At 39.8% G+C, this 16,049-nt stretch overlaps 2 protein-coding genes across 7 annotated transcripts in view; both read right to left on the reverse strand.

Annotated features, from left to right (window-relative positions):
- Positions 1 to 318: 318 nt before the first annotated feature.
- On the reverse strand, positions 319 to 3,507 carry tectb (tectorin beta). Of its 2 annotated transcripts, none has more exons than XM_030400166.1 (11): positions 3,366 to 3,507; positions 3,204 to 3,279; positions 2,850 to 3,040; positions 2,591 to 2,742; positions 2,409 to 2,511; positions 2,154 to 2,257; positions 1,964 to 2,047; positions 1,546 to 1,708; positions 1,011 to 1,089; positions 764 to 796; positions 319 to 505 (listed from the first exon to the last, which is right to left on the reverse strand). In XM_030400166.1, the coding sequence occupies exons 2-11, from the start codon at positions 3,268 to 3,270 to the stop codon at positions 432 to 434; spliced, it is 1,050 nt and encodes a 349-aa protein (XP_030256026.1). In that variant the 5' UTR covers positions 3,271 to 3,279; positions 3,366 to 3,507; the 3' UTR covers positions 319 to 431. The 2 variants fall into 2 exon arrangements, with proteins under 2 accessions (XP_030256026.1, XP_030256027.1); XM_030400167.1 differs by having other exon boundaries at positions 2,409 to 2,481; positions 3,366 to 3,505.
- A 3,814-nt stretch (positions 3,508 to 7,321) lies between these two features.
- Positions 7,322 to 16,049, reverse strand: part of LOC115571102 (dickkopf-related protein 3-like) — a 30,773-nt gene continuing 22,045 nt past the window's right edge. For 3 of the 5 annotated variants that reach the window (XM_030400172.1, XM_030400171.1, XM_030400173.1), the window contains exons 3-6: positions 9,102 to 9,732; positions 8,700 to 8,874; positions 8,421 to 8,622; positions 7,322 to 7,638 (exon numbers count right to left, since the gene is read on the reverse strand). In XM_030400172.1, the coding sequence (XP_030256032.1) occupies positions 7,578 to 7,638; positions 8,421 to 8,622; positions 8,700 to 8,874; positions 9,102 to 9,254 (591 nt within the window). In that variant the 5' untranslated portion in view covers positions 9,255 to 9,732 and the 3' untranslated portion in view covers positions 7,322 to 7,577. Of the gene's footprint in view, positions 7,639 to 8,416; positions 8,623 to 8,699; positions 8,875 to 9,101; positions 9,733 to 16,049 lie in introns of those variants that run through there. The other 2 variants (XM_030400175.1, XM_030400174.1) reach the window with 2 other exon arrangements.

Raw genomic sequence — 16,049 nt, forward strand, 5'->3', positions numbered from 1 at the left:
ATTAAACGATTCACAGTTGTCCGGTTTGATATCATTTGGAGCAGAAGAAATATGAATGTTGTATATTTCCCCACTTGTTTTATGTTAAGTTCTGGATTAAATTTTAAAAGGTTTGTGCATCACGTGAAACAAAAAAGGGGACAAGAACCATATTTACATTTTTTTTTTTACCCATTAAATCTTTATTGGAGTAAGCAGTGAGTAATGTATGTAAGATTTTAAAGAATATCCATTCAGGAGAGGATATACAACATCTCAAAAATGTGCTAATTACAATTTATATGTGTGAGAAAATGAGACAAATCATTTGGGGAGGAATGTGTTCATACGCTCCCTGAGTCCTGGGTGACACTCCCCTCTGTGTGTGTGTGTGTGTGTGTTCGTATGGAAATTAATAATATATGAAATGAGACTGAATTAAAATGTTTTGACTACATTCTTGATCCGTTTACTAAATCCAAACATGTGTTAATCAGGACTACGAGCAGGATGAATAGTGACGTGCCTGTGGTGGAAAAAGAAAATACAGCAGATCAAGATCAAACTTAGCTGTGATGATCTCTACGCACAATTCAAGAGTTTTTATTGACTTTTATTCTAAAAAAAACAATTAATCAAACTAGAATTTGCTTTAAGATGTCTACTTCTAATATACAATAATATTATAAACAATATTTGAGCGGTTAACAGAATAAATGACGTGCGTGTTGGACTCTGTCAAATATATTTCAATCACAGGCATCACTGCATCACATTTGTTTACCTTTTATGTGTCCATTATTGGAGGACCCAATACCTGTCAGGAGATAAAGACAATATATCATAATACAAAAACATCTTTTAAAGTATCTTATTTCAAAAAGAGGGGAAATAACGAAGTCCCCCAACACTCAAAACTATTTCAGCTTCACTCTGCAAAAAAGTTGTGATCTTCAAATGTTTCAGGACGTGTCTGAAGGAAGAGAAGTTAAAAACACCCCAGCCTGTATTGACTACATGTTGTACTGTACCTTTAATGTGAAACTCAGCAGTCAGAATCCCCCCACTTGGTTCTGGTTGTGAGGACAGACTTCTGTAAGAGCAGGGGCCCTGGAGGAAATAACACAGGATGAAACATGGGTCGCTTCTCGACATTTAACTAAGAAGTACTTTAAATTGAAGTAAATTCAATTTGGAAATAGTTAGGAAGAGTTAAACTGTTACGTTAGAAACCTGAAATACACCACAAATGAAAGAAAAACAAATTAACCATCCACTGAAAGAAATGTCTTCACCTTTAGAGGATCATAAGAAGGAACCAAAGGAAATCAAACTGAAGGTCAGATCTTTTACTTAAGTAGAATTACCAGTACGACAATATAAAATACTTGATTGTAAGTTAATGTTTGTCTTTAGTTGAGTAAAAATGGGAGAGAAAAGAAATAAAAAAAAGTTTAACAATCTGATGTTTATAAGCTGATCATATGACTACAAGTATGAGTCCGAAAAGTCACTGAAGCTGTTAAATAACAGCAGCAGAAGAAGCTGCATCAGTGTCATACTCACCGGAGTGCAGATGAGTCTGTCTCCGTCACAAACCTGGACCTCACAGTGGAGCCACACCGTCGAAACCTTCTCCAGCCGTTGGAAGCGGAACGAGTTGAACTTGAACATGGAGCGGCTGTCTTTGGCGTTCTCAAAAATAGTCACAGTGCTGTCGGAGGAGCAGCTGATGGCAGACAAAAACTGTTTCAATCCCACTTCTGTTAAATGTGATCAACCAATCATGAAGACATCAATAAACCTGCCTTCCCTGGAAGTTAAAGGAGTGACACTGACAGGCGATCTAATATTACTGATTCCTCTGGTTTGAATGATTTGTGATAATGTCAGGACCGACTCAGCAGAATACAGAAACAGATGTAGTCGTTTTTAGACATTTAAATGTGGAAACTGAACCAGTTTAACAGGTTTGACGTCGTACCTGTTAATGATGAGACTCCACCTCTTCTTGTCTGTTGAGTACGGAGTAGGAGTCGCCCAGCAGTTGTTTATTACAACTTTAAATCTGAGAGGTGGTCCAGCAAAGATGGGTTAGAGATCTGGAGATCTACTCTGTAATGGAACATAATCTTACAACTCTTATTTTGAAATGTTGAGATTTGTTTATTTACCTGTTACTGAGTCCTTTTGCCTCGATTCCGATGAAAACTTCAGAGCCGATCTCAGAAGTGTCGATCACGTAGGGAGCGTCTTTGGCGTACAGGAACTTTGAATTCTACCAAATATATCATTTGTTTTTTTCTTACTTCTGTTACAGACAGTCAATCCAAATTATATATGATACCTTAATTAATCTAATAACACATCAAAGATAACATTAAACAAGTCTTCCACTGGAGAAACTGAATCTGTGAGCGTCTACTCACCGTGAACACATTCATAGACAACTGTGATCTAAAAGTGCCTAAACTCCCGTTGTTGACATAAACTGTAGCCACTCTGGAAAAAGCAGAGGGTTTAGTAAAAACGCTGCAAGTCATTGGGTTAGAATGCACACACGATCCACGCGGTAACTGTCGTCGCCTCGTGTCCCCGGATTGATGCTTACCTTTGGCTGAAGACGGCGTTGTTCACCAGGTAGGCTGCTCGGTACATGCAGCTGAAGGTGTAGTTGACCGGCTGGTTTCTGACTGTGAGCGACGTGTCGTTGGACACGATGGAGTTGTAGAAGATGTACTTGGGGTCTTTGCCGGGCATGTACTGTGGAGAATAGACATCAGCATCAGAAGAGACTTTTCTCCTATATCACTCTCCATGGTGCTTTAGTTATTGCGACCCAGCACTTTAATACCTGCTTGGTGTCTCACCTCAGACTGCGTGCCGCAGTACGAGTGGTTTTTGGGTGTTAGGTCTGAGATGATGAAGCGGTAGAAGCCCGGGCTGTGAATCCCAGAGTAACAGACTCCACCCAGAGACAGCTGGTCGATCTCCCAGCCGTAAGGACACTCTGGGACGTTGGCAATGATGGCGTTGGGGAAGCATGACACCATAACATAGTCTGCAATGAGATCCAATCAGAGACAAACTTTAGAAATGAGTTCAGGTCTTCACTTCAAACACTTTTATTGTCAAACTACCAATGAACCGAACAGATGACTCCTTGAATTGATTGGTAGTCTGCAGGGCAACCAGTGTTTTTGGAACACTGTGGTGATGTTTACCTGCTTTTTGGGGCGAGCACGTCCACGCAACAGGCAGAAACATTAACAATGCACCGACAGAAGCCATACTGCGATGCTGCAGAGAGAGATTAATTCCATCTTAGCAAAGACAGAAGATTTTAGGATAACGCTGTAAATCTGTGATAAAAGAAAAAGACTCACCTGTTGGGAGAGAACACCTTTGAATCGTCTGATGTCAGAGGCTCCTCATGGCTCTTCGACAGGTTACCAGCACCAGTGACTCCACAGCCAACATCATGACAACTTGACCAGGTGTTTTATACCGTCACAGGTGAGGGTAATCAACTCTCCCCCATTCTCTCGTCTCTCCCCCTGGCAGGGTCGGTTTAAGAGCTCCATTGTGGGGCTGCTCACAAAAGCTCTCTGTGCTGCTCGGACATTGACTTTCAAATGACCAGCGTCTCACGGGATTAGCATTCAGGGTGTTTAAGGAACCTTTTCTTGAGACGTGAATGCAGCAAATTTCTCCATTTTACACAATAAAAACCAATAACTCGACAAAGGGAAAACTCTTTGTTTCATATATAATTTCCTTTACTTGAAGCAAAAGTGTGACATTTTCTGAAGTATTTCTTTTCAGTATGTATACTATGAAACTACGAGGCCTTTGTTATATTTTGTTGTTGAGTTGTGTTATTACATAATCCCAGATGGTTCCAACAAAGTTCAGACCCTTGTAATATTGATTTGGAGATAGTGACATAGCCGGCTTTGATTGTTTGTCAACCTACTCGATGTTATTGACAAGACTGACTCTTGCTAGCATAATGTTAGCTTTCTGGCTAAGAGCTGAGCCAAATGGTTCATTGAGCTGAGTGGACCATTCCACAATACCGTCTCACCATCAGCCCAGTATTTACTTACCTCCATCACATTTCAGCGTCTTATCACTTCACTCAGAAACTCGTGAACCCAACTTTTCTCCGACTTTCAGAGTTGTTCTTCTGACTGGAGAGGGCATTTTTTCCAGTTCCTAAAATTTTCCCTGTCCGAACTTTTTTTTTCGGAAAGCACAAGAACGCAAAGTAAAGTTCGTCCTATTTCTTAAAGTGGAAATTTCAGATGAGGAGTGGCATGAAATGTGGAAGGTACATCACTCATCCACTAATTCACGAATTTGGAGAGAATTTGCGTGGAAGAATCTGATCCGTTTTTTTATTACACCGAAAATGAAAAGTAGACAGCTGCACAGCCGTCAGAAATGTTGGCGAGGATGTGGATCTTTTAATATAGACCACTCTCACATTTTCTGGAATTGTCAAAAAATAACAGTATTTTGGGAAATGATATGTAGGGAGCTACAGCAGATATTAGGATATAGAGTGCCCAAGACCTGTTTAGTGCTTTATTTATGCAAATTCTCAGAAGAGATTGTTATCACCTGTGATAGATACTTGATTAAAATACTGCTGGTGGCGGGTAAGAAAGCCATCACTAGGAACTGGGGAAAGGAAACACCACCAACGAAAGATCAATGGATAACAATTGTGGAAGAAATTTTTTTAATGGAAAAAGTGACACACATACTGAAGCTACAGGAAGCACAACTGGACCAAAAATGGGAAAAATGGACCCTATACAAAGCTCTAAATGATGATACTGGACTGGATTAATAACGGTTAGATATACCAATCTGTAAGACTGTGAGAATATTATGCTTTCCCCAGGCAATTAACATTTCAAATCTTAATCCAATATTTTTCTTTATTATTCTTTTTTTTTTCTTTTAATCCTGTTTGTATGTGTTCTTGGTGCAACAACAACTCATCAATAAAGATCTAAGTGAAAAAAAAAAAAAAAAAAAAAAAAAGTTCGTCCTATTTACTGGGTACCGAACAACATTTCCATTGCATAAGAACCTTACAGGATCATGACAATTGTTCCGGGTACAAGTCAAACTTTCAGGTGTTGGCAGGGAAATGGAGATATTTATTGGAAAAATATAATCTTGTTTTGGTCGCAAAAACACGTGAAAATATACATGCACACATTTATATGATATACTTGGGATAATGCCCTTCAAAGTGTCCATTATCAAGAATTAATGGATGGTGTTGAGTCCATTAATCCTTGATAACCTCGAAAGGGAATATTCCATTCATATCCAATGGACACACATGACTCTACAAGAAAGTTAATGAGCTAATTTCCCAAAATGTGACATCATTCCTTCAACCAAAAAATATCTTGAAAGCCAATATCTCTTTTACACTTAATTTTTAGTATTACAGTTATATTCTGAATACAGATCATGAGTTGAATCGAAAAGTCCTGTTCCTTCTCTCTGTCCTCTCCGGACAAAAGAGGCCAAAATGTCCGGAAACAGAAAACCATTTAAGAAGCTAAATAGTGCAAACAGACATGTATGGATACCTTCAAAATGTGATGGCAGCATAGATAAGATTCTGGCACACACTAGTAACTAGTGTTCTTCAGTGCAGACGATAAGCTTGTGTTTTGCAGCATTCAGCAATATAAGGTTTCTCACAGTCTCGTGCTATTAGATCTCACTTTTTGTCTCAGCAGCCTTTGGTATGCTTGTGAAACGTGCGCTCTCAATCGCCTGTTTATATAATTTTATAGGTTTATATCATGTTCTCTCAAGCCAGGGTAGCTTTTGTTTTAATGTGCGTTTTTCCTGAATCTAAATCACATGAAAATGGCACTAAAACTCGAGCTTGCACAAGGGAAAAGCTTCGGCATCGTGTCAGAATCAGCAACGCTAAAAATGCTGCCAATGCACCAACGAGGTCGGAAATCTGTCTTGTTTTTAAATGCAGCTCCATTCACACGTTCACAAACCTCCTTGCAAAGACTTAATGATGAGAGCTGTAATGGGATAGCAAAGAGGTTAGACACTAATGTCCTTCACAGAACAATTCAAGTCACCCAGCAATAGACGGGGCAAACTGCAGACGATTAGCATCTGAATGGAGCGAAAGGGGAATTTGTAATGGGGAGTCCGAGGAAGATACCGATCTAAGAATGGGTCAGGGGACAGCTAGCGTTACAGCATCTGGTGATGCTAACAACGAGAGAGGTTCCACCATGTTATGTAACCGCGGCCTGCCATCCAAGAAACGTGACTCAGAGGAGACAGAGTCCGTGTGCATGTGTCTGAATGAGCTTTAAAGTGATCCTGCACCCACGATTTATCTTTAAAACATGAAATATTCCCTCCACCCGCATGTGTGTCAAAGGTCTGCTGCTGTTCCTTCATGCAGAACATGTCAGATTTAATTACTGGCTTCTGATTGTGATCAAATTCTCAAACCGCAAAAGAGGAAGAACTTTTTTTTAAACACTCCTGCAGTTTAATTCTCTGTGTCCGTATGATTTATATTTTTGGCCAAATGAGCGACTACTTAAGCAATTCTTGGCGAAAACACACCCGAGATAAAGACATATTGTGACTTTATCTTCATAATATTCTTGATTCTGACACTATTGGTATTGACACTAAATCTTTTTAGTCAAGATTTTACAACTTTATCTTCTAAATCTCCTCTTTTTTATTTTTATCCCAACAGTGGCTCGAATTCTGTTGACAAATTGAACTTTGTTCTCTTATTTTTCAGACACAAGAACAGTTTCTTCCTACAGCGTCAGTGTTCCTCGAACACTAAAACATCCACGTTCTTCCGCAACAGATGACATTTTTACAGTTTAAAATGCAGTTTTTAAACATGTAAATATCATCATTCACTGTCACTATAAATATTAATCCACCTGTATTAATCCTGCATGTTGTATACATGTGTACGTAATCCATCCCCACCACATACGCATGTTTCCACTCGTTATGTCTTTGAAATACTTGTACTTTTATGGTGTCGACCCTGTTGTTTATATACTGCACACACAACTACTTTCTTTTCACATGATATCGTACAGTACAGCTCCGACCACACACCCTTCTTATGACAGAGAAACAGCTTAAACAAAATGCTTTGCACTTGAGTTTACTGTGTGTATAATCATTGCGAGTTTTTGTATTTTCTCCTGTACGTCCACCACAAGAGCGCAGCAAAACCTTTTTCTCTATACATTATGTCATGTATTTATTAATAAGTAAACAGTCCTGGCAGAGTCGTTACTTGTGTAAAATGCTTTTTTTTATTCTTTACAGTAAATCAAAGGGGGATAGACATTTAAATATATAATCGACGATCACTAAATGCATCGAGGAAGACACTGAATGAGACACATCAGCTACACACAGCAGTGCTTTTGTCAAAATGTACAAAATGAAATAATAAACAAAACTATTTGGAAATACACGTTTTCTTCTTTTCATATACAATCATATACAACATATTTACATAATAAATAGCTTTAATGTCGAGGCTGACGTCAGAGTTTGGGCACCTGACACGTCCAACTTGTTCGTTCTGGCTGGTAAATAAAATCTCTCCTGAAAGACAAAACAAACTGAGGTCAGACCTTCTGAATCATGTCGTTCATTATCAAGACTAACAAATAAATTAAACACTTTGAAGCATATTTTTAAAAAAAAACACTTGACTGAGATCCTATTTAGTTATATCAACAGTTATATTCATAATGCTCTGGCTAGATTCATCTGTGAGGGAGGCTGAGGACAAAACACAACTTTTCATTAGCATCATGTACACAGTGAACCAGAAAACAACCCGATTTTCTGTCAGCGAGTTTATTTTGACTAAACAAAACCATGACTATTGGACCTCGTCCTCTGGAAACACCAGCACACCTATCAAGTTTGTTAGCGGTAACTTGTATATAAAAAACAACAACATGGTAACCTTTTATACAAACAGGAAATTAAGAAATCCAATAAAGCTGCGACTTTGGAATGTCACTGCTGATTAAACTTAACAAATGAACATCAAAATGTTTTTCCAAGGATTTAATTGCTGTTCTTCGGATTTCTGAGCTGTTTTACCAGCATACAAAATTAATTTGGTTTTTCCCAGCTGTGAGCAGCTGCTCCATTTCTTTCGTGCAATGTATCGTGGGACAATAATGAACATAATGAGCACAATTCAAGTTTTTTTTTATAATAATGGTTTTGAGCACACTTTGCCAGTTTAAACACATTATAATACAAAAAACCTTCAGAGATTTAGCTCGTTTTCTGGATAAATCTGGGATCTGTTTTCAATCTGTCTTCTGCTCGTGTTATGTCGACTAAATAACTTCAGTTTCTATACTCACTCTCTCTGGAGTGACCCGCTGTGTTCACGACACAGCAGCCCCTCGTCACACGGACAAATCTGGTTGATGCTGAATGCCAGACCACCGTCGGGAACATAGCAGCTCTCGCCGCGGATCAGGCGTCTCTTGCACACCTGTTCTCCGTGGTGGCGAGCGCAGCACATGGATTCCCCACAATCCCTGTCCAGTTTACATCTGGCGCCTAGATGAAGGAAACACCGGTTATTTCATGTTCAGTCATATTGATCTGTCTTCACTTGCTGACTGACACACACTTACCTTCTTGTCCGTCTGGGATGCTGCGATGGCACTTCCCAAACATGCAGCTGAGTCCGCGGACACACTGGGCATCCCTCCGACAGTAGTGGCCCTCCCCTCGCAGGGGAACACAGAGACCAAAGTGTCGATCGCAGGAGAAACCCCGCCCACAGGCCCTGTCGTGGTCGCACACAACCTGGGGAAAAAGAGAGAAATGTTAAAACTTTACAAAGGCTTTTGTTAAAAAAGTCCTGCATGTTCATAAAAATCCTGGACATGAAATTATGGAAGAAGAAATTGTCTTCAGAGCACATTCTTATTCTTCTTTTTATGGAAAAGTACGACTGACACAGATTGCTCTGATAATTTCTCAATAGATTAAACAAAAGTTGCAATCAAGAGAAGCACAAAGACGTATCTTACCGTGGTTGCTTTGGCTGGAGGAGCGCTTTCTCTCAGTGCTTTCGCTCCTTCTTTGGGAGGGCTGTGCGGCATGTTGAGCATCCAGGCCCATATACGAGCTTCAGTCCAGGAGAAGCAGAGACAGAAGGAGAGCATCCACAGATTGCCCAACATTTCCACCGACCGCACGAATAAATCAAAAGGAATCGGGGCAAGAGAGACTTAAAAATGATTAACTCAAGACAGGGTGACTCAAAGACAAAGAAAAGATGAGTCACTGGTCTTTGAGCCCGCAACAAATAAAAATCCAAAGTTCAAAAGTCCCAGTAAACGTGTAGAAAGTCAGGACTGGAGGGATCCATGCAGTGGCAGTGGCTGCCTCCTCTTCCAGCACGACTTTTATAGGTCACAGGGGCTTCACCCCCCCCCCCCCAACCAGGTTGTTTGTCCAAGCAACAGGGTAGGAGGAGACAATTAGTAGTTAATAGATTAACTAAATTGCCCGGGTCACCCCCTGCAGCCAGAAAATAGTGGCAAAATGACCAGTCGTGGAGCAGAGAGAGAGGGAGAAGACGGGACGGACGGACGTGATGGGCTGACAACAGTTTCACACAATAGAGCCGAGGCGAGCACCACCTCCGCGTGGTTATCTCTGCCAGACAAACAAACGAGGAGGACAAAGGCAGACAAATGCATGACATGTTTCACTACTCACTGAGTGACAGCTAAAGCCGCCCCGAACACTGGGCAAACACTCCTGGCCCCGACCTCCGCTGCCCCATCGGCCCCTACCCTATCCCACTCCAGACCCCACGCTGAGAGCAATTTGCAGAAGTGCACCCTGCAGACAACCCCATGATCTCATTAAATGTAATTACCATCAGCCATTAGTTCTCGGGGGGGAGAGGGGGAGTGAATAGAGGGGAGACAAGTTGCTCGAGGGAAACAAACAACATTCAATTTTTTGCACATTTTTGTTTCAACAATTTCTGGGTTCTTCTACTTTCCAAGAAAGAACCAGACCACACATCACACCACATATAAACCACGGCAGTGAAAAAGAATGAAAACACGGTACCATTAAAATTTCCAGATCCAGATTTTGCATTTTTAGGGTGAGGTGATTGTTTAAAGTGAAAAGTTTGGTAATGTGGTCTCAGTGTAGCTTGAAAAAAAAGCCAAAGAGAGAGAACAAATAAAATGCTGTTCTGCCTAAAACATATCATCATGGAGTAAAAGAGAAAGTTGTTTCTCAAACTGCAACCTTGACGTGTTTTGTTCTTCTGCTTTAACAACGTGTACAGCCTTCCTCCTGTCTAAACTTCATCTGTTGTTCACATTGTACAGTCGGCTTTTATGTGAGGCATCTTCTCCAGAGCTTTACCTGAAAAATGTGAGTGGGCGGTTACCAGGTACCGGCGAGAAGACTGAAAACAAATCAGGACAGTCTGTACAGTTTGAGTAATAAATCCACGAGTTTGAAGGCTTAACAGACACAAAAACTCAGCGTGCAGGTTTGGAACACTATGAGACAGGATCTTTAAGGGTTTTAGTCAGAAGAGCAATAATTCTGCCCTCACATTGTAAAGAAATCTCCCAGAAATGTGCCTTTGTCGCACTACATGACTCTCAAAGTCGTCAGATTTCTGTAAAGTTCACAGTCACAACTTTCGGCCTTGTACTCATGAATAGCTTTAGCATTAGCATTCATTGTTCCATCAGCATTCAGTATTTTCCACTCAGACTCGGATGCCTGGATAATTGTTAGTCATTTACATATTGTTAGTGGCAGACAGCACAGATTGGTAACGTAGATATCTCAGATATCTGCAGGTAGTTAAGTCCTTGTCAAAACAGGCTAACACAGACTAATGACGTAATTGGCGTTCAATTAGGAGGCACAATAGACGCAACTGGATCAATTAGCAACATGTAAATAAGTATTGTATCGAGATTATGTAGCTTCATGTGTATTGAGCACTACAGTGAGGGGTATATGAATGAATGAGTGATTGGAAATATATGAAGCTGCAAACTTGTTGAAATACATTCACCCAATCACCACATTAAATGTTAGTTAAGTACATTTTTGTAAAACCACAGGCAAGTTAAAACTTAACTTTTTTTATATTGCAACTTGGAAATATATCCAGGTTTCCTTAAAATATCCAAGGATGTGAATCTGATACAAGTCCGCCGTTTGGCAGCCTTGTTGTCTTGTAATAACCTTTTGTGTGGGTGTTGTAGTTAATAAGCTCTTCACTTAACAATAAATTCTCCTCCCTTTGCAATGAGGCACTTCTGCAAACCACATATACATAGATATTCACATTTGTATGTGAAACAAATGAACATTTCTATAAAACGTGTTGTATGACGTCATTATAAGAGCAAAATGACTGGATTTTTTTGAAGAGGGACAAAAGCATCTCAACACTTGCAAGCCTAACATTTTGGATATGTTTAAGGAGCTCTAGGGACAATTTCCAGCCGTGTTTGTGGCGACAATAAATGTATATATTTTTGACGAACCTTCTGGACATCTCTTGCCAAGTTTGTGGAAGCAAAACATGTATTTTAAAGTAAAAACACGTCCTTTTCCAAACCCTGACAGAGTGCCTAAACATAACAAGGTCATAAACTTGTCACAATATAAAATGAAAATTGAACTCAGAGAACATGAATTGTAACATATTAATTTAGGCAGAAACGTACATTTACAACATTTACACGGGTGACCGGGTTGGATCACGACTTACAACACAAACTTTAACTCTCTCTACTTTTCCTTATCACACTCCTCCGAACACGTATTCTTGTTCTACGTCCCGACTTACATTAAGATGTCCAGCCTTTTTATTTACCCACTGCCAACAGCAGATAACTGTCTCCAAACACTCCCTTAACATGCTCCCCCGGTGTTAATGACTCTGCTAATGACGTTCCTAATGAATGTGCTCACTGTCACAATCAACACTGCTGTGGGTCTTTGCAATTAGGGGCTTACAAAAACAACGGGCAGGGTGATGTTGGTCCATTGTAATGGACCTTGACCCCCCACAGGGAGCTCTGAATGGTGGAGGACTGCCCTCCCACCACCGAAAAAAACAACATGTTCAGTGCAGGAATGGATGGATGATTGGCAGCCAGAGAGTAAATGTGTACTCAGGGTGAACAATGAGATAAATGTTATTCTGTTAGGTTGGGTTAAAATTCTATGATGGGAAAGTCATAGCCTACATTTTGAAAATATTTAATCATAATCTTCTCTGAGTAAACTGAAATCTTAACGTGCGTTGTCACTCTGGACCAAACTGGTGGCCAAAAACATGTATTCATACTATTTTCAAACACCAGCACTTCAAAGGAGCTATGATGGACGACGCTTTTTACAAATTTAATGTTCCTAAGCTGCTTGAACATACAACAGACAGTCCTGATGGTTCGTCCTCGCCCCTCAACACACCTGGTGATGTGAATGTGAAGCACACAGCGTTCTAACACTTACTTCCTGCCTTAAATCTAAACTGAAGTCACATCTTGAAACGAGGTGCTAGAAAGACCTCCGAGCCCTTTTTTTTTTTAATGTTCGCGGGCAGACATTCCTCACCTCAAGTTTTATATCACTCCTCGTAAAGTGAAGTGAGGTGTAAAATGAGGCCAGTAATTGTTTACACAAACAAAACATTACCTTTACAAGAGCTAATTTAAGTCATAAATAACGTACTCCAAAAACTACAAAACTCTGCTTACATTTAATGTTGAAGTAATTTCAAGCTAGTTTCTGACTGCTAAACGTCATAAACACGTACTTATATATGGAAACGGTTAATAGGCTTCATCTCACCAGGACTAATTACACACAAAACACCAATAATTAACGTCGTATGTTAGCTTTTTTTATTTGGCGCTTTAGTTTTGAATCTATCTAATGTTTTAGATGTTTTATATATACACTATCGCTTAATTTTACATCCTGTCTAGCATGTATGAGCAGAGTATAAACACCTTGTAAATACTTTATAACGCACTATAATGTAGTTGTGAGCAGCTACACGGACATTTCTATTAAAGCTTTTAATAAAGTATTTGTTCGCATGTATTGTTCTGCCAGTAAACACTCAATAAAACAGTATAACTTTGCTGTAATCATATATTTATATCATATTACACACTCAAGCATATCTCTGTACTGTTAGTTGATCTGTTGAAAACACATATCGTTGTATATCTACAATTATTGTTTGTTGTCCATCATTACTGACATAATACTTATAAACAAATCTTTAACAAATACATGAATAAAGACTTAAAATGTCCTTTAGTATGTTATAACTACATTACAGGTTGTTACAGATCCCATGTTGTGCATTAGAGCATAGGTACCTGACCCGAAGTCGACAGGACCCGTTGGGACTTGTAAAAATTTTTTAAATAAGGTAAAAAAACAACAGGTGAAAGGTGATATTAATTGATAACAGCGACAGACCTACTGTGTGATTTGGGGCTACATGTCCTGTTCAGGCTCCAGTCGTTTCCAGACGTTATAAAACAACCGTCTGTTGAGTTTCGGGTCGGGCTCTCTCTCCCTCTCAGATGGGTTCTGACAGACAAATGCAGCCTAAGTCACAACGTATTGTTTATACTGGTGGTGCAAAATCAGGGTGTTGATAACGAGAGAGTAAAACTACAAGAAAAGGACCATTATACCAACTTTCAAACATCCAGGAGGATTTTTCTAGAAGCTGTAAAAATGATAATCTAGACTGAATTTCACCTGCAGAATCAGAGCATGTGCTGCATCTAAAACGCCTTTCTCAGCTGTTTACCTTTAGAATAAAGAAAAAGCTGGATTATTTGTCTTGGTTACACTCTTTGTCATCACAGTCAACACAACTGAGTTGTGCTCCTATACAACATCGGCCTGGTATGATGAAGTAACGTCTCCACTCTTGTGTTCCATCTTTAAAGTGAGGTTTCTTTATTGTTACTGAGGCAGATGTTCACTCATGTAAAGTTAATGACACCTTTGTTTGTTTCGGGTTCTTTGCAAATTAGTCATTGCTGCTTTACAGAGCTGAAGAGACAAAATAAAATCTGGTTAAACCGTTTCACTGCAGCATTTCAAAGCAGAAGACACTAAAAATAAAAACTACGGGGATGACTTGTAACAAAGCTCAACATTGATTAATGTTGGATTGGATAAGTACACTGTGTGACCAGCACAAACATTCACCAGGAAACCACAACACATAATGGCCTTGACAAGGACCTATTGTGCTAAAACTAATTACACATAAATGTGCTCATTGTTTTGGGTCCATAGACAATATAAATAAACTTACCTCATCATTAACTATAACATCTTCAGATGTTTGAACTCCATGTGTTCGAGGGCTTTAAATAATGTTCGCTATAAGCTGTTTCCAATTGGAACAAGACGGAAGAGTGTGACTCCTTCTTTAATGGGAAACAGCCCCGTGTCTTCTTTGTGCCAGGTTTTTAAAAAAAAAGAAGAAGAAGAAGAAGAGGGCGAGAAGAGAATCTGGAGCAAGGGTCATTTGTGGCCAGTAGCTGTTAATCAGCCAATTTCCAATTACTGTCATTTTAGAATAGCAAAAGAAGTACGTGAGCTGTAGAGTCGAAAACATCCTTTTTTTTGGAAGGTTTTCTCTTCTTTTGGTTCCTGTGCGACTGGGGAACCCCCAAACTTGTAGCTGCCCTGGATGTTTGGTATTTTGGCTTTGCACAGGCTAAAAGAATTAGTATTCTCCCCATCGTGCATATTTTTTTCCAGTTTAGATGAATCAGCAATGGCAACGTGGCTAATCACCTTCATATTGTTCCTATTGTTGTTTTCCAAAACCTATTTATCTGGGCTTGTGCTAGCTTCATATGGGTGACACATTTAAGCATCAACAAGCATTAAATCGTCTTAGTGAAGCCTGCAGAGCGGCTTCTGTGCTCGCTGGCATGAGTTCAACATGTCTCTTAACTCAACTGGAGGGATGATGGGATCAATTGGCTCCGAGATCTCCCATAGGTATTGAATTGTTTTGAGTTCTGGTAACTGTGGAGGCCACAACATATGATTTAGATCATTTTCATACTTGTGAAATTATTCAGTGATCTGTGTGGAGGCTTCAGTGTTACAAATTGAATGTTTTGCCTTTTCATTTATTCAAGTTTTTCCTGTATTTTGTCATCTCTCTTTGCAACTAAATGATAGCAGGAATTTCATTCAAACCAATGAATCCTTTACCAGCCACCTAAATACGCCTGTTTTTTTCCCCATCAAGCTCTGTGGATTATTCTCGAAGAAATCAGCGAAAAACACCTCATCTCGCAATGTTAAAGAAAGTAATAATACATTCCTGGACCGGTCCATTTATCCAGATCTGCACAAAAACATTACTGGGGTCTATTCCGGGTCGAGACCCATCCTCCATCCAAGTTACGTGGAAATCTGTTCATCTGTTTTTGTGCAATCCTGCTGACAAACCAGCCAACGAACCAATAACTGCCAATACACAATGACACCCAGTGTGCTAACGACAGAATTGAGTCTTTTTCTGTTTTTTCATATACATGCGGACTGTGTGGTGCGTTCGTAGTGAACATCCCCAGAAATGAACACTACTACGTGTTTGTCAAATGCAGTACCACGGTTCGGTAGGGGCGGTGTGGGGATGTGACGGGGTCAGAGGTCAGTAGGCAGGTCAGCAGCAACAACAATGGTGGAAAGTTTTAAAGAAAAGCTAACAGAACCTGAATGATCCATCCGTGAACAGCGGAAAATGTCGGAAACAAGATCGGTCCACAGCCGATGGTTGGTTTCATCCACCAATCATCAGACGCCGAAGATGGAATGATAAATGTCTTACATCTACTCTCAGTATGTCCTTAGTATGTGAACAAGTACATTTGTGATGCAGCAAGCTGCAACGCAAATGCAAACAATACAAAAGC

The sequence above is a fragment of the Sparus aurata genome, chromosome 20 (genome assembly GCF_900880675.1).
Source record: "Sparus aurata chromosome 20, fSpaAur1.1, whole genome shotgun sequence".
Taxonomy (NCBI): Eukaryota; Metazoa; Chordata; class Actinopteri; order Spariformes; family Sparidae; genus Sparus; species Sparus aurata.